We start from the raw sequence: 25753 nt of genomic DNA, 5'->3' as shown, positions 1-25753 counted from the left end.
GAGTCCTCCTACCCACTTCAATAAGATTTAAAAAAAAAAACCAAATTTTGATAACATGAGCTATATCATTATCTAAAGGATTTCAATGCTAGAGAAAGTATACAATCCATCGTCCAATGCACACATCCCAAATAATTTTGAATCATTGTCTACATGGCAATGTTCTTTCACGAAATGATACACTGTCTCCCAAATTACATATACTTTGACTATTCGTTAGAACCATAGTTTCCCTCCATATCCAACTCAAACAAGAAAAATACATCAATTCTAATAAACATACTGTTGCTTAATACTACCCCATTCCGTGCCTCTGGTCATCGAACACCGAGAGATATAGCTACAAAAACGATGAAACACAGACATTCTCTAGTATTGGTCTTTAAGCAAATTAAAAACTACTGCGCCTTTGTCTCTCTTCAGCGACGTTTACTCTGATTGCTCGCCCATCCAAGTTCTGCATCAAGAAAATTAATGATGCAATAATTTAACATTGATTTCTAAGATCAATCGCGTGCTGAGACAATATAAAGGGAAAAGGGATTCACCTGTCCGTCAAGGTTAGCGATGGCATCGTTCATTTCAGACTCGCTTGACATCACCACAAAGCCATAGCCACGTGATCTTCCAGTCTCTCTATCAGTGACTACTCGAGCACTTATGACTTTACCGTGCTCGCTGAATATCTCCTCAAGACGCTCATCATCCAAACCCCATGGAAGGTTTCCCGCATAAATTCTGTATGTGGGTTCAAACACCCGGGGAGGGCGCTCAGGCTGTGATCCTTTTGGAGCAGCTTTGTTTACTGTTAGCAGCCTTCCATTTATTTCCTATTAAGAGAAGAACTGCTTGTAATTGGAAGCTGTAACATATGATAACTTGGGGGGAAAAAGGTAAAGTAACCAAGATGTGCGGGAATAACTGCTAATTAACAGATCCCAAAAGATGGTCTTTTTGTTTGTCTACCAGGATTGGTACGAAGAAAAAAAGTAGTGCAAAAGACATAATTGACTATGTTAAGATCAGAAGCGCAAGGAACTTGTCAAACAGCACATTCACAATTCATGTGTAAGAATTGGGCACTCCTGAGAGGGACTAGATTCCGTCCCAATCTAAAAGTCCATTTCATACGGAGAGTGGAGGCCATCTCAGGGAAGCATAGTTTGATGGGAGTTTATAGACCCCAGTAATCAGCCAAAGAATGCTGTTACTTCTTCTAACCATTTAGCATGGCCAACACATCAATTGTATAATGCATTGATTAGCAATCCATCTAACCATTTTCCAAGACCAATATTTTGCTACTCGTAAACATAGATAAAACAACCTATGATCTCAATAACCAACAAATAAGATCCTTCAACACCTAATTATCAAATAAAATGTATTTGATCACATCATCATGACAACTTGACAACCTAATACTATATAGTATATACCCAAGCAATGCATCACATTGCCAAGTTCTTGCCCCAGTGATATAACAAATGGAGATTCCGAATATAAATCCTGGGATCGAGTCACAATCCTGGGATCGAGTCACAAAATGCATAATAAACCAAAAGTACCACATTATGACCATAATCAATTTTAAGGTTTTATGACCTACATTATCTAACGTACTCTCCAAAGATTAGTGAGAGTGTCAAACTCGTGATGATCCAAAATATGCAGCAAATGGATGATCTCATTATTATGCCTTAGTCCCCACGAACTAGACCAAGAGTATATTCAGCGATCTATAACTTCCTACAGTTAATTAAACAAATATTTTTCAAATTGATGAACTTACAACAGTATAATTCTATAAAATGCAGTAAACCAATCTAATTCTAATAAAGAAAATTATGACTCTCACATAGCGATGAAACATTTCCACAGCCTTTTCAGCTTCTTCCACAGTGCTCATGGTCACAAACCCGAAACCTCAACTTTGGTCAGTGTCTCTGTTGTAAATGATCTGCAAATCCACAATACATTTTAAAAAGCAAAACCACTCAAAAGAAACTATTTATTTCATTACAACTCAACCAAAAGCCAATAACCATAAAATCAATCATTTTACTCAAAATCCTACAAAACAAAATCTCAATTCCAAAAAAAACCATCAAATTACCTCGGAAATCTCCACAACACCAGCCTGCTCAAAAATCTGAGCCAACTTCTCACTATCAACATCATATGGCAGATTCCCAACAAACACTTTAGCTTCCCCAGGCGGTTCCAAATACCCATCATCCTCTCCAGCGTCCCCCACAGCTTCCGCGATAGCATCACTCACCTCACCTACGGGTTCGTTTTCCGAAATATCCCAGTTAGCAATCCCCTGAAGAACTTCCTCTTCCTCACCTCGCTCTTCTTCAAGAACAGCTGGGTTGTTCCCTTCTTGCTGAGTAGCCATCACAGAAACTCTCAAAAGGGTTTCTCTCTTGTTCAGAGAAAACACAGAAGGGAATGAGATTGAAGAAAAAGAAAAAGAAGAATAAGAACTCGGAAGCTGGGATTTAACTGGTTTGAATGGGATTGATAGATAAGGGTATGAATATGTAGCTTTCAAGATGGTGAGACGCGCGGGGACCGTAATCAACAAACCATTTGCCGCCATATTCAGTTATGCTATCGAAAACAGCACAGAATCACGTCTGTAAATTGAATGTTATAGAGAATATAAGAGGAGGAAGAAGCAGAGTGGAAGGGCTTGAGGTTTTAGGATAAGAAGCGATGGATTATGCCGTGGGTATGAATGATGATATTAGATATATAAACAAGGCTGGACTAGTTGGGCCCATTATAAAGTGGGCTCATATTTATAAATACAGACTAGATTGGACCATTTTCATAATGGACCGGTTGGGATAGATGGGTTTCTGGACCAACCATATCTGTTCATAATGGGCTAGATTTGTTCAAACCACCCACAACCCACCACTAGATGGTACGGGGCGATATTGATGTTAATTAATAAATATTTGGATACGATATATTAAGGAATTGAAGGGGTGTTTATGATCATTACTAAACGCTTATGGCAAATAATTTAGAAGAGAAACAGAAGCCATAGAGTTCAAATCATTTTCTTGACATGGAATAGGCACAGTTTTATTTGTTTGCCAATACAATGTGGTATATATCACATACATCGATTCTTCTTGCAATAATAAAAATACTATGACAAGTATATCAATGGACATCATTTGTTGGTGGAGAAGCTACGAGGCAAAGTAAGATTTTTTTAGTACAGTGGAGACAATCGTCGAATGTGATGCGTTACAGCATACCTCGTATTCTTCTTGTAATAATAAAAATACTATGACAAATATTTCAATGGATATCATTTGTTGCTGGAGAATCTACAAGGCAAAGTGGGATTTTCTCCTGGTAGATATTAGGAGTTACAACATACCTCGATTCTTCTTGCAATAATAAAAATACTATGACAAAAATATCAATGGATATCATTTGTTGGTGGAGAAGCTACGAGGCAAAGTTGGATTTTCTTGTGCGTTGCGATCCCAAGTGCTTCTTCCATGTCAAGCTCTTGTGCTGACATTCCCCGCGGGAGCTCCCAATCGAACGAAAACAAAAGATTCGCGAGTGCAAGCTCTACCAAAGAAACTGCAAAATTGATTCCAGGGCAAGCTCTTCTGCCAGCACCAAATGGCAACAACTCAAAATGATGTCCTCTGAAATCGATCTCGCTAGCAAAAAATCTCTCAGGATAGAACTTTTCCTGGTTTTCCCAATATTTTGGGTCCCTTCCGATTGCAGCTGCGTTAAAAATAACTTGTGTCTCTGCGGGGATTTCGTATTTGTTGTCAATGGTGCAATCCTCAGTAGTTTCTCTAGGGACCAGTAAAGGGGCAGGTGGATGGAGCCTCCACGACTCTTTTATAACTGATTTTAGGTATGTGAGTCTTTGGAGATCCTTCTCTTCTACTAATACATTTCCTTTACAAGTTTTTCTCACTTCTTGTTGAGCTTTTTCTTTAACTTGGGGGTTTCTTATCTGTAACGACCCAAGGCTATCCCGGTCTTGGGCTCTTATCTCTGGGCTCTATGGCTCTGGACTCTTTCCCTCACGGGCTTTCCATAGGCATCGTTACTCATAAGCTACTCCAGCCCATGCACTGGAGTTTGTATCTCCCCAGGATCGAACCTAAGACCACATGGATATATAGGTACTTAGCACAATCCTGGAACCAAAATTTTTAAAAATTAATGAATCAAAACTCAAAATTAAACCAAAAAAAACTATTTTTCCAGTAAAATTTAAGAAAAAATTGAATGGAAAACTCTAAGAAAGAAAATACATACCCCAAGAAGACCCTTGACATGCTCATCATTCAGCTTGATTTCTTGATTGGGGTCGTCCTGAATTCAAAGCAAAACATCAATAATATCTTCTTGATCAGGTTTAGGCATCTCGGGATCACGATGTTCTTCTATAACTTTGTCGAAAAAGGCATGCGTCTCCATAAAAATCTTGTCGATCCTCCGCTCGACACCGTTAAACTTGTTAACCCAAGCCAGCCATGGAAAAACGTTTGCAACATTAAATTCAGCAGCCAGCTGCTGCATTTCAAGAAGCATTTGTTGAAACTTGCTCATTCTGCTAAGTAATCAAGCAACCTAATTTGAATTCAAAGAACATCATTTTTGAATTATAAACACGTCTTGATTAGTCAAAAAATGTTAGGTTTTATTTTTTGTTTTTTCCCCTAAACTTCACCTATAAATACCCATTTATTCTTCATTCCAAAAGCACACCAAAACACAAAATTCTCTCATCTACAATCATAAGTGTAGAAGTGAGATAAATGATTTAGTGTGATATTTTTTAAGGAGTGTTTATCCTTGGAAGGAATATGATTAGTGGAGAGAAAGTGAGTGTTAAAATCAGAGTGTTCTGAGTGAAATACTTTGTATTCTCAATTCTCCTGTCTTCTTTGTTATTAATAAAGAAGTGATCTCCTTGAGAGGTTTAGAGTGAACGTAGCCCAATCTTGGGTTGAACCACTATAAATATTGGTGTTCATCTTATTCATTGTTGATATTCCGCTGCGATGTTAACTCGTTTATTTCTCTGATATCCCAACAACTGGTATCAGAGCGAGGCTCTCAAATACTATAGGAAGTCCTCGTATGCTCTGTGGTTGCAGCTTAGTCTGAACTTCCACATCAGAAAAGGCTTTCTAGACAGTATTAGGGAAGTGGTTCTTTTGTGTTCAGGCTTCGACGATTAATTCGTTGGTAGCAGTCACAAAAGATGGAGGTACGCACAAGGAAGATGATTAGTCTTAATGGCTCTAATTATCAACTTTAGAAAAGTAAGATGAAAGATCTTCTATTCGTCACCAAGATGCACCTACCGGTGTTCAGCGAGTCTAAACCAGATGATAAATCGGATGACGAATGGAACTTCGAGCACGAGCAAGTCTGCGGGTACATCCGAAAATTTGTCGATGACAACGTGTATAATCACATATCTAACGAGACACATGCTCGTACGCTCTGGACGAAGTTGGAGAAACTATATGCCTCCAAAAGTGGCAACAACAAATTATTCTATTTGAGCAAGCTTGTCCAGGTTCGATACAAAGAAGGAACTCTGATCGCAGATCATCTAAATGAGATTCAAGGATTCGTGGAGCAGTTATCAAGTATGAGCATAAAACTTGATGACGATGTGATAGCTCTGATTGTGCTAGCTTCATTGCCAGAGTCTTGGGAGACTCTGAAGGTATCACTCACGAACACAGCACCAGGAGGAGCCGTGAGTATGGACTTCATCAAGAGTGGCATCTTGAATGAAGAGATGAGGCGGAGATTTCAAGGATCCTCTACCTCACAGTCAGATGTTTTGGCTGCTGAGTCAAGGGGGAGAAGCAAGATCAAGAAAAACACAAATCAGAAGCCAAGAAGAAGCAAGTCCTCGATGAGATATGCCAACATAAAGTGTTATCGCTGTGGAGAAAACGGACATATTAAAAAATACTGCCAAAAACCGAAAGATAAACATGAAACCGATGATGAGCAAACAAACGCCATTGACAAATTCGATGTTGTTCACGAGCTAGAGCAGGAGTCCGTAAATTTGGCAACTCAAGTAACTAGTTGGGTGATCGATAGTGGAGCAACAGTCCACGTCACATCTCGAAGAGAATGCTTTACATCCTACACACAAGGGGACTTTGGTGTGGTGAAGATAGGGAATAACGACTTATCCAGAGTCGTGGGAAAGGGAGATGTGAGCTTGACTACCGTGGATGTCTCTACACTGATCCTGAAAGACGTCAAGCATGTGCCAGATATGCGCCTGAGTCTGATATCGGTCGAAAGACTCGATGAAGAAGGTTTCTGCACAACCTTCCGAAATGGGATATGTAAGATTTCAAAAGGCTCACTTGTGGTGGCAAAAGGATTAAAGATGTCAAAGCTGTATGTCGTTCAGGAAAATCATTCTGAAAGTGTGAACTACGCAGGGGAAGAAAACTCAACAGAGTTGTGGCACCGACGTCTTGGTCACATAAGTGAAAAGAATCTTACACGCCTTGTGAGCAAGCAAGTTCTGCCCGGTATAAAGCAGGTTCATATGAAACAATGCACAAACTGCTTAGCTGGAAAACAAAACAGGATATCCTTCGAAAGTTCACTTCCTAGCAGAGCCGATAAAATACTAGATCTGGTGCACTCAGATCTATGTGGTCCGATGCAATTGTTACTCGGAGGAGCGAGGTACTGGGTAACTTTTATCGATGATCATTCTCGGAAAATTTGGGCGTGGAAACTCAAAACCAAGGACCAAGTTGCGGAAACATTCAACAATTTTCTAAACTTGGTTGAACGGCAAACATCCATTAAACTCAAATGTATTCGAACGGATAATGGAGGAGAATACATTGGAACCTTTGATGAGATATGCAAAAAGAACGGAATCAAACATCAAACAACACCACCAAAGACACCACAACTCAACGGATTAGCTGAGAGGATGAATAGAACTTTGGCAGGAAGAGTCAGAAGCATGCTTTCACATGCTAAGCTGACTAAGGAATTTTGGGGTGAGGCTGTGGTTGCTGCTGCATATATATTGAATCGCTCACCTTGTGTTCCTCTCAATTATGATGTCCCGGAGCAGGTGTGGCAAGGCAAAGAAGTTTCCTATAATCATTTGCTGGTATTTGGCTGTGTTGCTTATGTTCATATACCAAAGGATGAAAGAATGAAGTTGGATGTCAAAACAAGAAAGTGCATATTTATAGGCTATGGTGATGATCAACTTGGTTACAAGTTCTACAATACAGATCTCAAAAAGCCTATAAGAAGTCGTGATGCCGTATTTCAGGAGAATGAATTCTTGGAGACTGCGGAACAGGAGAATTCTGGATCTGAACAAGATCTGGAATGGTGGCCTTCAATGATAAATCCACAACCAGTTGAAGATGAAGAATTGCAGAATGATCATGAGGATGATGATGAGATCCGTGTTCATAGTGAACCACCAGCAGAAAGTTCTCGTGGTACAATGACCACACGTTCTGGAAGAGAAGTGCGACCCTCAACCAGATATTCCTCAAATGAATATATAATGCTAACTGACGGGGGAGAACCAGAGAGCTTCGAGGAAGCTATTACCAGTGAACACAAAGATAAGTGGAAGGAGGCTATGCAAGAAGAAATGCAATCATTGCATGAGAATGAGACATTTGAGCTGGTGAAGTTGCCGAAAGGCAAGAAAGCTTTGAAGAATAAATGGGTGTTCAGATTGAAACACGAAAAACACAGTAGTCAACCAAGATTCAAAGCTAGGATTGTCGTCAAAGGCTTCGGACAGAAACATGGGATCGACTTTGACGAAATATTTTCACCTGTGGTGAAGATGACATTCACCCGGATTGTGCTAGGGTTAGCAGCTGAGCTTGATCTGGAGGTAGAACAAATGGATGTCAAGACCGCATTCCTTCATGGGGATTTGGAGGAAGAAATCTACATGGAGCAACCAGAGGGGTTTGCAGAGAAGGGGAAAGAGGACCTCATGTGCAGATTAAAGAAGAGTTTGTACGGTCTCAAGCAAGCACCAAGACAGTAATATAAGAAGTTTGAATCGGTGATAACTCAACAGAGATTCAAGAAAAACACTGCAGACCATTGTGTATTTGTCAAAGATACCTCTGATGATGATTTGATGGTGCTTCTGCTCTATGTAGATGACATGTTGATTGTTAGCAAAGATGCTTCTGAAATCAAAGGCCTAAAGAAGACATTAAGCAAGACTTTTTCTATGAAAGACTTGGGGCAAGCAAAAAGAATTATTGGCATGGAAATCCATCGAGACAGGTATGCCGAGAAGACCTGGTTGTCGCAGGAGAAGTATATTGAGGAGGTACTTCAAAGGTTCAACATGGACCAGGCCAAAGCGGTTGGATGTCCTCTTGCCAACCACTTCAAGTTGAACTCAAAGCAGAGTCCTATTACAGATGATGAGGAAGAAGAAATGAAAAGTGTTCCATATGCTTCAGCTGTTGGAAGTCTGATGTATGCCATGGTATGTACTCGGCCGGATTTAGCTCATTCAGTAGGTGTAGTGAGTAGATTTCTTTCAAAATTGGGAAAGAAACATTGGGCTGCAGTAAAATGGATATTCAGATATCTACGGGGAACCTCTAAACATAGATTGAGTTTTGGAGGATCCAGACTTGAGCTTGTAGGCTACACAGATGCAGATATGGCAGGAGATGTTGACTCTCGAAAATCCACATCAGGTTACCTGATTACATTTGCAGGGGGAGCTGTGTCATGGCAGTCAAAGTTGCAAAAGTGTATAGTATTATCAACCACTGAAGCGGAGTTCATTGCAGCAACTGAGGCGTGCAAGGAGCTGTTATGGATGAAAGGGTTTTTGGAGGAATTAAGTTTTGTGCAAGGTCAATACAAGTTGTTCTGTGACAGTCAGAGTGCATTTCATCTTGGAAAGAATCCTTCAATGCATTCAAGATCAAAGCATATTGATGTTCGCTATCATTGGATACGAGATGTATTGGAGAAGAAGTTGTTGAAACTTGAGAAGATTCACACGGATGAAAATGGATCTGATATAATGACCAAGACATTGCCAAAATGGAAGTTGGAATATTGTAGAACTGTTGCAGGTTTGATCGAATTCACAAAATGGGCTTGAGGGGGAGAATTGCTAAGTAATCAAGCAACCTAATTTGAATTCAAAGCCACTCAAATTTGAATTCAAAGAACATCATTTTTGAATTATAAACACATGTCTTGATTAGTCAAAAAATGTTATGTTTTATTTTTTGTTTTTTCCCTAAACTTCATCTGTAAATACCCCTTTATTCTTCATTCCAAAATCACACCAAAACACAAAATCTTCTCATATACAATCATAAGTGTAGAAGTGAGATAAAGGATTTAGTGTGATATTTCTTAAGGAGTGTTTATCCTTGGAAGGAATATGATTAGTGGAGAGAAAGTGAGTGTTAAAATCAGAGTGTTCTGAGTGAAATACTTTGTATTCTCAATTCTCTTGTCTTCTTTGTTATTAATAAAGAAGTGATCTCCTTGAGAGGTTTAGAGTGGACGTAGCTCAATCTTGGGGTGAACCACTATAAATATTGGTGTTCATCTTATTCATTGTTGATATTCCGCTGCGATGTTACCTCGTTTATTTCCCTGATATCCCAACACATTCTTCCATCTTTGTTTCCATGATCATCAGGGCTCATCGTTCCAAAAGCAGCCCGACAGATGACGTTATTAGACAGCGAAAATGCTAATGAACTCAAATTTACAGGATCTGTATTGTGTTCAGATATACGTTGAATCATGAAAGCCACCTCTTCGTCCCGTAATCTACCAAAAGATTGAACCCTCTTAACTGAAAATAGTTCCAAAACCGCGATTTTTCTTTCTTGTCTCCAATACTCACCGTATGGTGCTAAAGCAATAGTACAAGATGAAACAAAATCGCTTTTCTTGCCTAGATAAATGCGCGGTCTCCCCGAGAAAGCAAGATCGTGTGATTTAAAGATTTCTCGTGCCATGTCGGCCGACGAGACGATCAATGTAGGTACCGACCCCAAATGCAAGAGCATGAGATCTCCATATGTTTTGGATAATTCTTGGAAATATCGATGAGGCAACTTCCCAGTTAGCTGATGAAGATTGCCTATAATTGGGAGCTTTTGAGGGCTAGGAGGTAGCTTTTTCGTTCTCTTCTTTTTCATGAGTAAGAACAAGAATAAAGGTGCGATGAAGCTGAGACAGAATACCAAAAAAATTTCAGAACTCATTATTTTCCCAAGGCTGTGAAAATTAGCAGATATCCAACGTTGAAGGGAATTTTATGTTGTTTTTTCAATACTAAGAAGCAAATTCGTATTCGAACACGTAATTTATTAATTTCTTTGTCTGCTTTGAAAGTGTTCAAAACTTTCCTTTTCTTTTGGTGTTTTCGTGACACATAATTTTTTAGAATTTTCCAGAAAAATATTTTTTAAGAAAAGAGAAGAATTTTCCAATTTCTATTTATGATTTTCCCAAGGAGTTGGCTGTCAACTTATGACGAAAAATATTACATTTGTGGAAAATGAAAATAAGGCTGTTGTAGTGATTGTTGGTGTTTTAATAAAAATTTATTTGGGAACCGATTTTTATTTACTAGTATTTTGATTTGGAAAACACTTTTATTGCACCATTTTTAGATACAATTTGATTTTAGTTTCATGTTTGTTCGAGTATTTGCTTCCCGTAAGTTTATGGTGTCAATTTTTAGTATTCCGTGGAATACATATATCGATCTCACATAGAGTGCAATTTAATTATAAATTAATTACCACAGTTAAAATAATCAGACTTTATTTAGAAAATTCAATAGAATGTTTGTTGTTAATTATGACCTAAAATTAATGAAAGCGCACACACGATTTAAAATCTGTGAGAACAAGAATCTGGAGGTACGATTTCACTTGGTCTTCACTATATTAAATTATTATTGACATTTATATTCATAATTTCAACTCGTTTACTACCCAAGAATTCTCACTCTCTTTTCCAAGTGGTGCGTATGAGTCAATTATTTAAAGTTGATTCAATATCCTTATAAAAAATCAAACAATAAATAATTTTAAAAGCATAATAATTCTTTCAATAGATTTGTTGGAGTTATAGGTCTTCCAAACTCTATAAACACCAACTATATATTTTCCTTCAGTCCTATTCAAAATCCTCTCATCCTATTCAAAATCCTCTCTCTCGAATTATAGATCTCAAATAAATATGACTATCCAATTAGTGATCAATTAATTGAAAACATTAAAATCCAGAAAATATAAATAAAACAAGAAGAAATTTGCATATATAAATCAACAATTCATAAATAAGATTCGACCAAGCTACGTCTTCCTCTAGATTTAATATATTATTAGTTCATGAATGAAAAAGACAAAATAAATTCATGTTCTTCAACATCACAAATTAAGTAAGAAGAAAGAAAGAATAATCGAATCAGAATTGTGACTCCGTCCCTGGTAGATGCGCTCTTCATCTTCGTTCTCGCTCTCTTTCTCGTTCTCTGGATTTTTGTGCATGATTACGACTCTCTCTTTTCTTTATGTGGTTAGGGTTAAAAATTTTATGTGCGCGAATGATTGTGAAAGCCTAAGAAAAGGCCCATCAGATTCTGCGGTTGTGTGCCTCTTCTGCTAGCACGCGACTGCGCAAGATTTCGAGCAGCCGCACACAGGTTTCTGTTATGCGCCTATGCTTGATTCCTGCAGTGACATAAACAACAGCAAAAAAAAACATAAATCCGATTGAAAATTGCACACTTTCATATCTGTGTTTGCCTTGAAATTTTGGATGCATTACCTGTACAGGGATAAATACGAAATATTCACTGACCACGAAAGTTTCAAATATATGTTCACACAAAAATAACTGAATATAAGACAAAGAATATGAATAGAGCTCTTGAAAAACTATGATATGAAAATAAGCTACCACACGAGAAATGCCAACAAAGCAGATGAAACTTTGAATCGCAAGAACATAGGAAAGATTATCCTCGCTTAATATCTGCTGAACCATATTTGCGTGAAAGAAAGAAGCTAAGTCGGGATCAAGATTTTAACTTGACTGATATCCCATGAATGTGCCCATCAAGATCAGGTCCAAATCGGATTTTGGATCCCGACCCATTCCTAGCTAAGTTAGAAATCCCATGATGGATCTCACGTATTCTCCTATAAATATCAGGTTTGAGAATCTAATTTTTCGTTCATTATATCTATCATTAGCAGCTTCCTTAACTGCTCTCTCATTTTATTCTCAATACCTGACTTGAGCATCGAAGGGGTTATGTCGGGACACCCTCCTAGCCTCCTTCTAACGGTTTCTTTTGTGATTTCAGGCCTAGAGTAAATTCGAAGTTTGCATTTGAACTAGTATCATCTACTAAAACTGAACCCTATTTTTGAGACCGAGTAAAAATGGGTTCGAGATACGTGGGCAATTTCACCGGGTCGGGTTATATTCTTTTGAGAAAGGGTTCTCCATAGCTCTGGAAATATCAGCACACTGAAAATAACAGAGATCGTTAGTGGGGCGTCGGATAGTTTGATATTTGTTTTCATCTTAATTTGATGGATTTGGGACAAATGCCACATTCAATGAATTCAACATTGAGAGAGCTTGACCGACAAATCAAATATTGAAGTAGTTGAATCCTTACATGGTTGGCTAACTCTAATTTCTTTTCTTATATCGAAATATTACCTCTGAATATTTCGCAAAGAAATATAATATTTTGTGGTCTAATACATGACAAGCTGATCAGAGGCAGCTATCCGATAATCCATCCGTCTCAAATATATAAATTTGTTTATTTTTCAAATAATTAAGAAATCATCGGTAAAACAAAGCTTTCAAACAAACTTCTTATTTTGTTTTTATTTAATTTCATTCAAAAAATGGTTGCATATTTTTCAAGACTTAGTTAATAGAAGTATATCAGTAAAAAAAAAACGTTATTAAATGTATAAATTGAACTATATATTTGAAATAAACGAAAAAAAAAAGAAACTTAAATAATTGGAACGAAATGAGTACAAACTTTCTTATCTCAGCTTTAGCTATTATAACATATTTTCTGGTAATATTCTATTATTTCCATAAACAAATTATTAACATATTTAATTATAATATTCTATTATTTCTATAAACTAATTATTAACATATTTAATTATAATATTCTATTTTTTCTCAAATTCATAACATGCTATTCTATAATTACATAATAAATACGTAATTCATTATATATACATTATTCAGCTGGATTGTGCAATTGATGGTGTGCTTGATTCATGCATGCTCGTTGGTCAACTACTGTATTTCATCCCAAAAAAAAGTGCATATATCTATGAAAATATTATCCATCGTTTTACTTCTCAACAATAGTATCGTCGAAATCGAAAATAAGAATTTCTTTCTTACGATTTTGTTCATTTATATTACTAAATTGACTTGTAGTAAGTTATTTTTGTTTTGTTGTTGTTGCGATTTTACTTTTTTTCGATATGATCCGATGTGATGTTGATGAATATACTGACATATTATCAATACTCCAAGTGAAGAAGATTAAATTTTCAAAGTTTGAAAGATATGACGAAAATTGTTATTTGATGAAATATATTAGAAAAATAGCTAACAAATTAACAAACCTATATATAACCAAAATCACCACCTACAAAAAATAAAATTATCCCAAGACATTATCATTTATTTTATTACTGAATAATTTGGCATGTGTATCTCTTCCTTGGAGTTTACTTTCATATATTATTTAATTAATGTTTAACGAAATTAAAGGCGAGGAATGACATTATAATACAATTTATAGAGCTAAATTTCAACAACTAGGCTATTTAAAATATTGTTGGCCTTCTCATGACATAAACCATTGAACTTTTTTAGGTACGGAAATTTATGTTTAAAATAATAAATTATAACGTGGTTACTAAAGATTAGACGTATTAAATTTTAAACTCTATAATTTTTTAAATTAAGTCATCTGAATTAATATTAAATTAACCCAAAATTATTATATAAATTTTTTTTAAAAAAATTGCCCGGATAGCTACACGTGGCTCCGCCCTTGATTAATGTATTGTGATGTGATAAGAAATAGTAAATGATTTATATTATCATGTTTGTTACAAAGTTATTATACTTGGGATTAAAGTGATTTAATCGAATTTTTTTAGAAATGGAACTCTATATTACTTCGTTCAATTTGGTATATGAGATTGACGAGATTAATAATCACATGAATGATAGGAGATTAAGTATCACTTATTTACAATGAACAATGTCATCCTCATGATCTTGGGACAGAGATATGAGACAGTATCAAGAATTTTTATTCGTGAGATGAGTCAACTATGCTAATAATTTCAATAAAAAGTAATATTTTTGGCATAAAAAGTAATGTTTTTTCATGAATGACTAAAATAGAATATCCGTCTCACAAAATTGACCAATGAAACTGTCTCGCGTGAATTTTTGTGCTTTGATTAATAGACTTGCTTTGAACCAAATAAGTGATATACAAAAACGAGTTTTTGCAAACTCAAAAAATAAATAAATTAAGTAATCACTTTTGTGTGTTTATAACCCCAAATTTTACATGTTATCTTTTATTTAATTTAATCAAAATTTCAAAGTTGGGTCACATGGTGATTTTGATTCTTAAAAAAACGATTCTCACCCCCAATAATTTTGAAGACAAAAAGGCGTGTTATCTGATTAATCGTATATTTTATTTAAAAACTAGTATTAGAATAATTTATTTATCAAATACTTCAACTTCTAAATGTTTAGTTTTTCACTTTTATTTTCAAACACTAGTTACTTTTGATTTTTCTTCATTCTTAATGGTTTACAAATTTTTTAATCTCTTCTCTAAAAGAATGAGTGTGTGTGTGTTTATATATATATATATATATATATATATATGCAATTACGAACTTTCCAAACATTTTTCAAATCCTTAAATTAAACGTTTCGTTTTTTACAATTCTAAATTTAAAATTTTATACACATCTTCGAATTTTGAATCTAGAAATTATTTATTACAAATGAAACATAGAATTTATTTAAACATAAGAAATTATACTTAAAGTATGTCAAAATACAACTCTAATCTATTCACCACATGTGTCAAGCTTTTTTTTAATTTTTTTTAATCTTGTCCAATTTTAGTTTTTGCTCTATTCATTTTTTTTAAGTTTGGTTTTATTATATTAATTTTTAATTTTCGACTATTTTAGTCTAATTATTGATGTGACATCTGATAAAACAAATTTTTTTATGTCACATCATCATTTTTTAATTTCATGTCAGTATTTTCTAATATCACATTAGTTTTTAGAATAAAATAGTCCAAAATTAAAAATTAATATATAAAAACAAAACTTTGAAAACTAAATCAAAAAACCAACTTATTTATAAGTTGTATATTCCCCTTTTTTAATTACTTGTATACTTGCTACATTGGACTTGAGATAAGGGGAAGGTGCCTGGTAATTTCTCACATTTCAAGTCAATGCATGTTAGATACTCGTGCAGTCGTGCATCTTGCAAGAGGCCAAAGTCTTTTTATCTATAGGAAATAAATGACTTATTTATTTGCGTGCAAAGGGTTTCTCAATCCCAAAAATTCAAGAAATTAACAGAAGATCAGTCAGAAGACGAACATTAATAACATGAAATCGAACAATAATTCATTCAAAAGTTTATTTAACCCGAACATGTAATCCAACGTCGTTAATCATACAAGGATTTCTACACCTCCTATGATTCCTCGCATATAAACAGAATTGCATGACCAAATTGTAAAGAAACACAAGAACTTGCTACTAGGAATCACATATATCACGATGCCAAGTTAAAGAACATAGAAAAGTGTAAAATTCTCTGCATCACTTTTGTTGGGATGCTTTCGACTTTCTCTTCTCCATGAAAAAGAACCCGAACAACGACAGAATCGAGAAAACAGAGAAGCAGATGGAAGATATATCGAGCGATACATTGCGCCCGCTTATCGCCTGGATCTGGAACAAGTTCGTGGTCTTGTTAGAATCCGTGCTCTGCCCGAATGCCACCTTCACCTTCGCGGAGTTTTCTGCGTATGCGCGAACGAAGTACGTCGCGGTGGGCACATCCCTCGCCACTTTCCATGTGAAGGTATTGCCGGAAGGCTTATACGGTTGGGATACAATATCGCGTAGGCAGGTTTTGTCTTTCTTCAAATCGTCAACCGTTTTCCTCCACCCGCGATCCTTTTGGCTCACCGGAGCGTAGCAGATCATGACGACCACCGTCTTGTAGTCTGAGTCGGTGCCTGATGGGACGGTAGTGTTGAGTGACCATGTCACGGTGATCGAATCTTGCCCGGCTTTAAGAACTGCACAGTTAAAATTTCATAAAATATAAAAACATCCTTGGATCATGTAATAACTTTTTGTGCATAATATCGACCGATCATCGGATAAAAAACAGGTGCATGGACCGCGGAGATCGAGTTACCTTGTCCCGTTTGCGGTGAGGTGGTGACTACGAGAGTCTTCTGGTTCTGGAGAGAAGAGAAGGTGACACTATAGCAAGTAGCTACCCAGCAAGAAAACAGAATCGATGCCAAAAGAAAAATAGGATTCTCCATTTGATTGGATGCTTTTAGAACTGAAGAACTTCCAAGAAATTCGGGGAAAAAGATCTATGAGAAGCTGAAAAGATTTGCGATCCCACTGGATATCTGGTTTTTGGAGATGAGACAATTGCTAGAATCTTGATTCCTTTATATAAAGGGCATAGACAAGACCTTTTCCATTCATTACAACCTTTTAAAAGAACCAAAGGTTTTTTTTAAAAAAAATATAAAAAAGTTTGTACATTTTAGGCACCAAAAAGTCAAACATGACCAACTGGCAAAATTTTCCCATTTGATTAAGGTGACTAGTAGGAGTTATTACATATAAAAAAGAGAAGATAGATGGTTGAAAATTCTCATGTTCTTATTATTTTTATGGGAGGGAAATGTCCCCAAAGTATATTCAATGGATGTGATGGCCTCTAGTTTTGTAGTTGACTTTAGTTTTCGTATGCATGAATGAATCATTGTGGTATATTTTCAGGATGGTTCAAGAATCGGGAGAGATTCTTTTTTCATTTTCAAATTGATACCATCGTCGTCGTGGACGAAAAAATACAAAAGGGGTCGACTCATAAGTAACACTAAAGGTTACTAGTGATTGGAATGTTATTTTCTCTCACATTTATACAAGGAATGTGAATTGAATTCTAACATTAATATTTTGGGCTAACTCCACCATGGTACCATGTGAAAAGTCTAAAGGACGAAAACCCTTAAAAATATTAATAAGTTAAAATATGTTCATTTTTTTTTAAAACCAAACACAATTAACTCTTAAGTTAAATGGAGTTTTTAGCATGATTTATAAAATTACGGGGTTTTAAATGAAATTAATTTTACAGATAAAGCTAATGTAATTTTCTTAATTTTCCACATATTTTTTTATATCTATTACTATTATTAAGGCTCAAGGCCTTAGACTGACATCGTGTATCCGTTTGGTATCGCCTATCAGCACCAAATTGTAGTTGGTCTCTCTCGTCAAATTGTAGTATAACTTTTCATCAATTTTTATAATTATGATATTATCTCTATTTTGATATAAATCAATTTATTTAGAAAATGATTAATTTCCAATTTTTTTCCAAAAAATGCAACACTGTGCAAGCACGCAACGCTTATGCGCAAACATTAGTACATAATTCAAGCTGCAACATACACTTTGCACCGTGAGTTTTCAGGCCAGTCCCAGTAGAATTCGGGTCAAGAAACTATAAAACTAAATTATTTAAAAGAATTAAATTGAATTGGTATATATGGAAGTCAACAATTTGAATAAATGAGAATAGAACACATGAATAGTAAGCTGTCATATTTAGCCAAAAGGTACATGAGAAATGGCGGGTCGATGATTCCAATTGAAGTTTACCCCTCAAAAATAAAAAAATTCATCTTCGAAAATTTATCACATTTTCTCTTGAAAGATGGTCATTTGCTGTCAAATTTTAATTTTAGTAATGTATCTTTTAATCTTGTTGTTGTGGCAATTATAGTTATTTTACAACTAGAGTTTAGACGTGACTCTATATTCGTCATTGTCACGCCGTAATCTAGATTTAAACTACAAAGAAAGCAAAGATATCTGGTTAAAATTAAAATTTAACAATAATACAATATAGAATATCAAAATCGCAAATAGAGAAATATACATACATTTTTCCACATTTTTTCAGACAAAACCTTTTAACATTTTTTTCACGAAAAATGTTGGATTAAATATATTGGGTTCTGAGGTTTATAGGCTTTCCATGTGAGTGAATGGAAATTTGAAAAGTGGGTTTGTCCAACATAAGAAAAATAAAGTGGTATAGATGAGTTTATATTGTGTTGTACTTTATGAAAGTATAACAATGATTGATCAAGAGGCTCTCTCTCGCGCACGTCGACACAAGGGAGGGCCCAAATCATGGGCCCGATTTGAACTGGAAAAGGCTTGACTTATGTGCAAGAGTACGAGCGCGATCTGGGTGCGTCGAATGTCGGACTGATCAAGGCAAAAAATCGCCTAACCAATCTATGCCACCTTTTGTTTTTTTTTTTTTTCGGTTGAGACCTTTCGCATGCCCTTGAGACTTTTCACATAGCTTGGCTGCTTGGTGCTTCGTCTGGCAACCTTTGGCCTTTCGTATGGCTGCTATCGACATGTATAAATAGGGGATGTGCCAAAGCCAAAAAACACACCGAAATTTACTTTCTCCTACGTCTCTGCATTCTGCCCCTGCATGCTTGTGGCTCTTCTACTCTTCTGCTACTGCTTCGTCCACCAATAAAGTTCAGGTACTATTTCGTTCACCAGTGTACTTATTTGTACAACATTACTGCGAGTCTGCCCGTTTTATCTTTGAAAACAGACGTCCGTTGGAATCTCGAATCACATACCGGAGGGGACGAATATGTTTTAAGAAAACTGTACATGCTACAGATCTCGGTTTAATTTAACTTTTCTTTACATACTAATCATACTGTAAACTTATTTCGGCTACTGTTTTGTCTTCACAAGTTTGTTTCTAAACTATTGTTATTAGTATTTTCGCTAACAAAAAACACAAGTAAAATATTTATTTATTCGTATTATATTATTTATGAAAATATTGATTACAAGTAGATGTCGATATGAGAATTTATTAGTCAAAATTTTAACTGTGATCTTGTAGATGAGGCTTTCGGTTCTCATTAATAATTTTTTTAGGCTATATTGCTCTCAAGACTTTTGTGGTAACCTACCATAAAGCTAAAGGAGATGTCCCAATTCTACACTCTTATTACGTAGTTTAAATTAAATTGTAAAAAGGTCAATTACTAGCGATGCATAGAATTAGCTTAGCGGGACAAAGATCATCTAAATCATCATTGGAATGAAAGTACAAGTAAAATCAATCCAATCCAATCCATTTCTTTGAGTTTTTATCTTGGTTTTCAAACCCGACCCAAGTTCGGAAATGTTGAAATAAGTTTCAAATCGAATTTTGAGCCAAAATTGTATACTTTTTAAACGAAATCGTGACGATTTTGCGTGATAAAGCTTGGTAAACAAGCAGGGATCAAACAAATTGAAATTAAACTATGTCCCCTATTTTGAGTTGTGCCCATACTTAAAGTAGTTGTTTAGATGTTAATGTTGAATTTAAAGACGATAAAATGCTTTGGGAGTGTAATATAAAAACATTAATAATATTCGGGCTAGGTGGAAATGGAATTGGACTGGGCTGGCTCAAAACAGGACTGCTCTAGGATTGCTCTGGACTTGCTTGTTTTGCTGTAATTAGGATTAGGCCTAATTTTATATGGGCTTTATTCTAGTTTGGGTTTAAGTCTATAATCATTACCATTGGATCAATGATCAAGAGTGAGTCCATTTGTCAAATCAAAGACTAAAAGAGAGGACCATGCACAGTAATAGGTTCATGGATCCAAATGTTGGATTTGGATACATGGATTTTAGCCCACTTTATACCAATCACCTAAGCCACTTCGAATGGCCCAACATTATGTAGTTGCCTGTCGTCAAGAAACTGTGCGAAGAATCCGTGAAGTCAATGGTGTGTCGGTTGACATGAAAATAAAAATGATTTTTAGATTTTTTTTAATAAATTTATACGAAAAATCTAAAATCACTTTTTTTTCAAAAAAAAAAAAGTGGCAAACTATCTCTAAGTTGGATTGTGTTAAGAATGGAAAAACCATCGGCTTCTACATTTTCTTGATTAAAATAGTTTTTGGTTTTCAGAGTGTCAACTGATTTTTCGTTTGTTCTTTGAGACCTGACAGTAATATAATACCAAAAATTGTGAAATGAAATATTAGACAAAAACACAAAGATAAGATTTATGTAGTTTGCTACGTCTACAGAACCACTGCAAATCTTTTCTACAGAAAGAACTCAATATTTCACTATCTCAACTCGAGTATATTCAAAAAAATAATTTCTCCACCTCACACAAAATAACTCATAAGTCGTAACTCTTAGGAAACTCATAAACTCTGTTCTTTTCTTGATTGTGCTCTCGTATGCTTTCAAAAGCTTCATTTGAGATCCCTAAACTGAGATGGAGGGAGCTCTCCGTGTGTGTGAACCAAATGCAGTTGCCACATTTAATTCAAGAATTTACGCCGCCATCAATTATATTTGACAATTGTGTCACATTTGCAAAGTTTTCAAAAGCACATTGACCCACATCACCAAACATCCGTGTTCAAATCCTTAATTTTCAATCGACTAGTGGGCTCAAATACCTTGGAAGTTGGAGATATTCATTTTCCAACACTGAAGTTTGATAAAGATTGTTCCACTAAATCCCCACTTTTTAAAATTTGACTTTAATTTGTAGCCACTTCTTTTGAAAACAAGACTTATTCAAAAGATAGGATTAAATCAGCTAAAACAGTACTGTTCGGTGGATAACAAACATTCTCAATCACTTCGAAAAACAAAGTCCAAACTTCAATTCATGACTTCTGAAATAGCCCACATATTTTGGCACGATACAATATCACAAACACGATAAACAGAATACAAAAATACAACAGAAAATTGCACCAATTTATCTTGTGAGAATTCAAACTTCATATGTCATTCCAACTTTAAGAAGCCTTTTCTGGGGAATGGCCAACATTTCTTCTCCATGTCTAAAGTTCTTCCTTAGGAATGTGTAGGCATAGTTTATTACTATCTTCTTGACCAAAGATGAGTCCTTTTTTGCAACCACTTCCACTTCTCCTAGCAGATAAAACACACCTTGATCCATTGCTTTATCGATAAATCGCATTTGTTCTTCTGCTCCAGGAAGCAGGGCCAGTGGACTGTTAACCCTTTTGTTATCCGAACTAGCAGACTGAATCAATGCAGAAGAAGTTGATCCTTCACCCAATAAATCCGGTTTAGGGATGTTTTCCGCCTCATGCATAAAATGTTCATGCTTTATGAACTCCTTCAATTTCTGCACTAGCTGTTGTTCAAATACATGTGGTTCCTTCATTGTATCCTTGTATCCATACCTTACAACACAACGGTAAACATAGCTTTCTCTTGATTCAACTTGTCTAAACAAAAACCGCTCCTCAAGCAAGACGGTGCTGATAGGAATGGACTTTATAGAAACTATTACCATCACAGAATGAATAGAAGGGATGTTAGAAACAAAGTGAGAAAATATTGGTGGGATTCCTTGAACTAGTTCAGAATAAAGAAGCCCAATTCCTGGTAGTCTCTTTATGTCTTTGTTCTTAGCTAAGTCCCTGACATACGCACTAGAAACCTTATTTTTCATCTCGAAAATGTAACGTTGCTGCTGCGAATAATGCCATGTAGCCATTATTATCATAAGCACTAGAGAGAAAGCCAATGGGAAATACCCGCCTTGGGTAAACTTATAAAGAACGGACGATAGATATAACAACTCCACCGACATGAAAACAGCGAAGAACAAGCAAATCCACCAAATTCTAGTTTTCCAAATGAAGAGCATTATCAGTGTCAACAGAGATGTTGTTATCAACATCACCGAAACAACAGCTATACCTACAACATGAGTAGTGTGGGCTATGTTACTTGTCATGTATAATAGATAATGGTTATTTAAGAAACATTAGAATTTCTGATTAATAGAAATACAAAATGAAGTTAGTTCGAAGATATTACCATAAGCGTTGGCAATCTTTTCTGTCGTTTTGAAGCCAAACGTTATGATGACACAAGCAATCATGAGAAAGTAATTGATATCAGGAATGTAGACTTGTCCCTCATACTTGGCAGAAGTGTGAACAACTTTTACTCTTGGAAAACAACTTAGACTCAGGGATTGGGAGACGATGGAAAATGCTCCAGATATCATAGCTTGACTGGCAATAATGGCGGCAGCAACAGCCACAACAAAAGTTGGCCAATAAATTGGATCTGTATGATATATATATATAGATTTAAATGTCAGATTAAACCCAAAAACCATACGAGATTTAGCATTATGTTTGCATTGGAGCATCTCGGAGAGGAATTAACCTGGTATGGAGTCATAAAATGTGTTTAGCACATGATCAGGAAACTTCGAAAGGTACGCAGCTTGTCCAATATATGCAATGATGATAGCAGGAAAAACAATTCCGGAGAAACTAATCTGACATTATGCAAAAAAAAGAATTCTCATTGGTTTTGAGAGAAAGGAGCATATTTCACTTCAAACAGGATTATAGGGGAAATACATATTTCATGTCAAACTTGTCATGCCTTGAATTCAATCATCCATACAAATATTTCATTATAGATTTACAAATATAACTAACCAAAGATATCAGATAAATCTGTTAACGATTTTATAGACTTTTTCAAACTTCTCCGACAATCCGATGTGGAATAAGGATAATCATTCCCTTTCAAAGTGATGTTCTTGTTTCAGATACGCAGGGCAAAGACTTTACAATATCGATCGGTGCCGACTAACAATGTGATGTCCTTTTTTATGAAAACAAACCAACTCAAGTAGCAAGCTAGAGAATCATAATATATACATGATCATTGCATATTCCTTCAACGAATCGGCGTGGCATAATGGAACTACTATACTTACTTGTATGGCTGGTACATTGAAATGGCCCAAGTCAGCAAACATGGCCTCGGTCCCTATATATTGAGAATAACAAATGATAAACATTGGTTTGCTTGTGAAAGTTAAACAAATTCAAGTAAGTGAATTGATGAGTAAATATAACCTGTGATGCAGAGAACAACTCCACCAAGAGATACCCACGCTTTGTGACCATTTCTTCGGAAATAATGCACTATATACAGCGGATTGAAAGCTCGTAAAACACGAATATCATGCTTGAATAAGTTGTAGGCACCAATTCCAGTTATAAATAAAAACCATAAGCAGATTGCGGGAGCAAAGGTGTAGCCCACTTTATCAGTGCCGAATCGTTGCAGGACGAAGAGAGCAATCAATATGGCAATTGAAATGTAAGCAATAGCATCTGAGAAATTACATACCAACATCATTATTCATTTACATAAATCACGAACATGGTATGATTTTGTATATATGCCAAAGAGGAAAGAAAGTAAACACGTAGAAAAATGTTGCACCTACCTTGGCTCAAACCACTGATTCCACCTACAGCAGAAAGGACTGCAAATTCGATCAATAAACAAAATTATGTAAATATCCCATTTCTTAAAGACAACTCAAAGTTCTAAACTTGCCATTTTATAACATGTGTGTTCAAGATATACCTGAGATGCAGGGTGTAAGAATACCATCACCGATGACCATGGAAGTTCCAAGAATCGTGGCGAGGAAAAGCATGACTTTAGCAACTTTGCTCTTCTCCAGATTCTCTTTGATCTTTCGAGCTCGGTTTAAATGGGTCGAAGGGGTTTCGAGTTTGTAGTTTGAGAGTTGGGAGTCTTCAGGCTGACTATTTGGTATCAGACTCACGTTAGCGTACCGGCATATTAAGGAATACAGGGCAAATGTACCCCCTGCAGCAAGCACCCGCATGGAATTCAATAAATAAGTATGATAATGGAAAGATTATTGATTAAAAAAATGATATTAAACATTTTGACTTTTCAGTTTTCTAATTTTTTTTTAAATCGAAATTTTGAATGATATACAAAACATACCATCGCCATTATCGTTGGCCCTCAAAACAATGAAGACATATTTGATCAAAGGAATGAGAACAATGGTGTAAATGATGAGCGAAAGAACTCCAATTATGTCGTCGTTATGCTGAATCCCATCGGGAAAAGTGGTGGAGAACACGTACAGTGGAGAGGTCCCGATATCTCCATATATAACTCCCACACACTGAAAAGTTAAATTCAAAAGCCGGCTCCAGCTATTCTGCACAATGAATGAAGATGTTACATATTTTTGAAGTTATGTCAGATATTTTTCAGCGTCATGACGAAATATGTCCGAAATCTCTCAAGGAAAAAAATTAAAGTTAGTACATCAAAATAAAAAAAAAAATTGAAAACTCAGTAAACAAAAAATCAGATGAAATATGTCTGAAATCCCCCCAGATATTGGAAAACTGTTAAAAAAGAATCGAAGTAAGGAAAAGTGTCAAAAAATTCATATTTTATTGATCAACTATTCCAAAACTTGGATTCCGTGGAAAACTGTTGTTAACAAAGAATCAAAATAAGGAAAAGTGTCAAAAAATTAATATTTTATTGATCAACTATTCCAAAACTTGGATTACGCACCCCAAAAAAATTCTAGATTCGACCTTGTCAATATTCTATTGATTAACTATTTAAAAAAAATTGTACGCGGCCCCCCAAAAAAATTCTAGATTCGTCTTCAATCTAATATATATAATAACGGAAAGTAAGATAGAGCTTGCCGATAATGAAAAGTATAACGATCAATTGAGGAAACTGGGAGAGAACCTGGCCGGAGGAGCCGCCATGAGCTGCCGGTTTAGAAGAAACATTTCCGGCCTCTATAGTGAACGAGTCGAAGCGGTTCAACACGATTGAAGCTTCTTCTTCTCTCAAATGGGTATTTGGTTCTGGTGCTTCCTCGTGCTGATGATCGTGGATATCATGAGAGTGGAATTCGCGATCCGCCATTGTTGCAGCTTTCTTTGATATGGAGCTAGTTAGCTAGCTAGGTTGGGTTCATATATAGGACTTCGGTTAGCGTGTGTCAGTGTGTGGATGTTCCATTTGCATGTGAATAGCGTGCGCGTGTTTCCCATTTGCATGGAATTTTCGTCAGTTGACTTCAAGGGTCAACCTTTTACGCCACCTCACCGGGTGTAGCCTCCACCGGGTGAACCTCGCCCGTTGTAGCCTCCACCGAAAAATTCAATATCGCTTTTCCGAAGAAATTAATATACCAATATTTTTTTTTGAAATTTTTATAATATATTGTGAAAAAAATTATAAAATGTATGCAAAATGTTTCTTAAAATAAATTAAGAAAGATTTGCAATATATTTTTAAAAAAATAAGTTTCTAAAATCTTAAAATGTTTTTAAAAAAGTGGGATCGTGACAATTTATTTCGTGAGATCGTGTAGCTATTTT

General features: G+C 35.7%; 2 protein-coding genes and 2 pseudogenes across 2 annotated transcripts; all 4 read right to left on the bottom strand.

Annotated features, from left to right (window-relative positions):
• Nucleotides 1–88: 88 nt before the first annotated feature.
• Nucleotides 89–2737, bottom strand: LOC140965035 (28 kDa ribonucleoprotein, chloroplastic-like; annotated as a pseudogene).
• A 580-nt stretch (nucleotides 2738–3317) lies between these two features.
• LOC140964861 (strychnine-11-hydroxylase-like) lies at nucleotides 3318–10440 on the bottom strand (annotated as a pseudogene).
• A 5329-nt stretch (nucleotides 10441–15769) lies between these two features.
• LOC140964672 (high-affinity nitrate transporter 3.1-like) lies at nucleotides 15770–16889 on the bottom strand. Its single transcript, XM_073424543.1, has 2 exons — nucleotides 16597–16889; nucleotides 15770–16474 (listed from the first exon to the last, which is right to left on the bottom strand). The coding sequence occupies exons 1-2, from the start codon at nucleotides 16727–16729 to the stop codon at nucleotides 15990–15992; spliced, it is 618 nt and encodes a 205-aa protein (XP_073280644.1). The 5' UTR covers nucleotides 16730–16889; the 3' UTR covers nucleotides 15770–15989.
• Nucleotides 16890–21139: 4250 nt separating this feature from the next.
• Nucleotides 21140–25366, bottom strand: LOC140964245 (potassium transporter 5-like). The gene is made up of 9 exons (XM_073423860.1): nucleotides 25113–25366; nucleotides 24336–24558; nucleotides 23943–24191; nucleotides 23800–23838; nucleotides 23423–23683; nucleotides 23281–23333; nucleotides 22716–22830; nucleotides 22359–22613; nucleotides 21140–22238 (listed from the first exon to the last, which is right to left on the bottom strand). Exons 1-9 carry the CDS (start codon nucleotides 25293–25295, stop codon nucleotides 21277–21279), a joined length of 2340 nt encoding a protein of 779 aa, XP_073279961.1. The 5' UTR covers nucleotides 25296–25366; the 3' UTR covers nucleotides 21140–21276.
• Between the last annotated feature and the right edge of the window lie 387 nt (nucleotides 25367–25753).

Source organism: Primulina huaijiensis, chromosome 18 (genome assembly GCF_012295235.1).
Source record: "Primulina huaijiensis isolate GDHJ02 chromosome 18, ASM1229523v2, whole genome shotgun sequence".
In the NCBI taxonomy this organism is placed as follows: Eukaryota; Viridiplantae; Streptophyta; class Magnoliopsida; order Lamiales; family Gesneriaceae; genus Primulina; species Primulina huaijiensis.
This window is presented reverse-complemented; position numbering and strand designations above follow the sequence as displayed.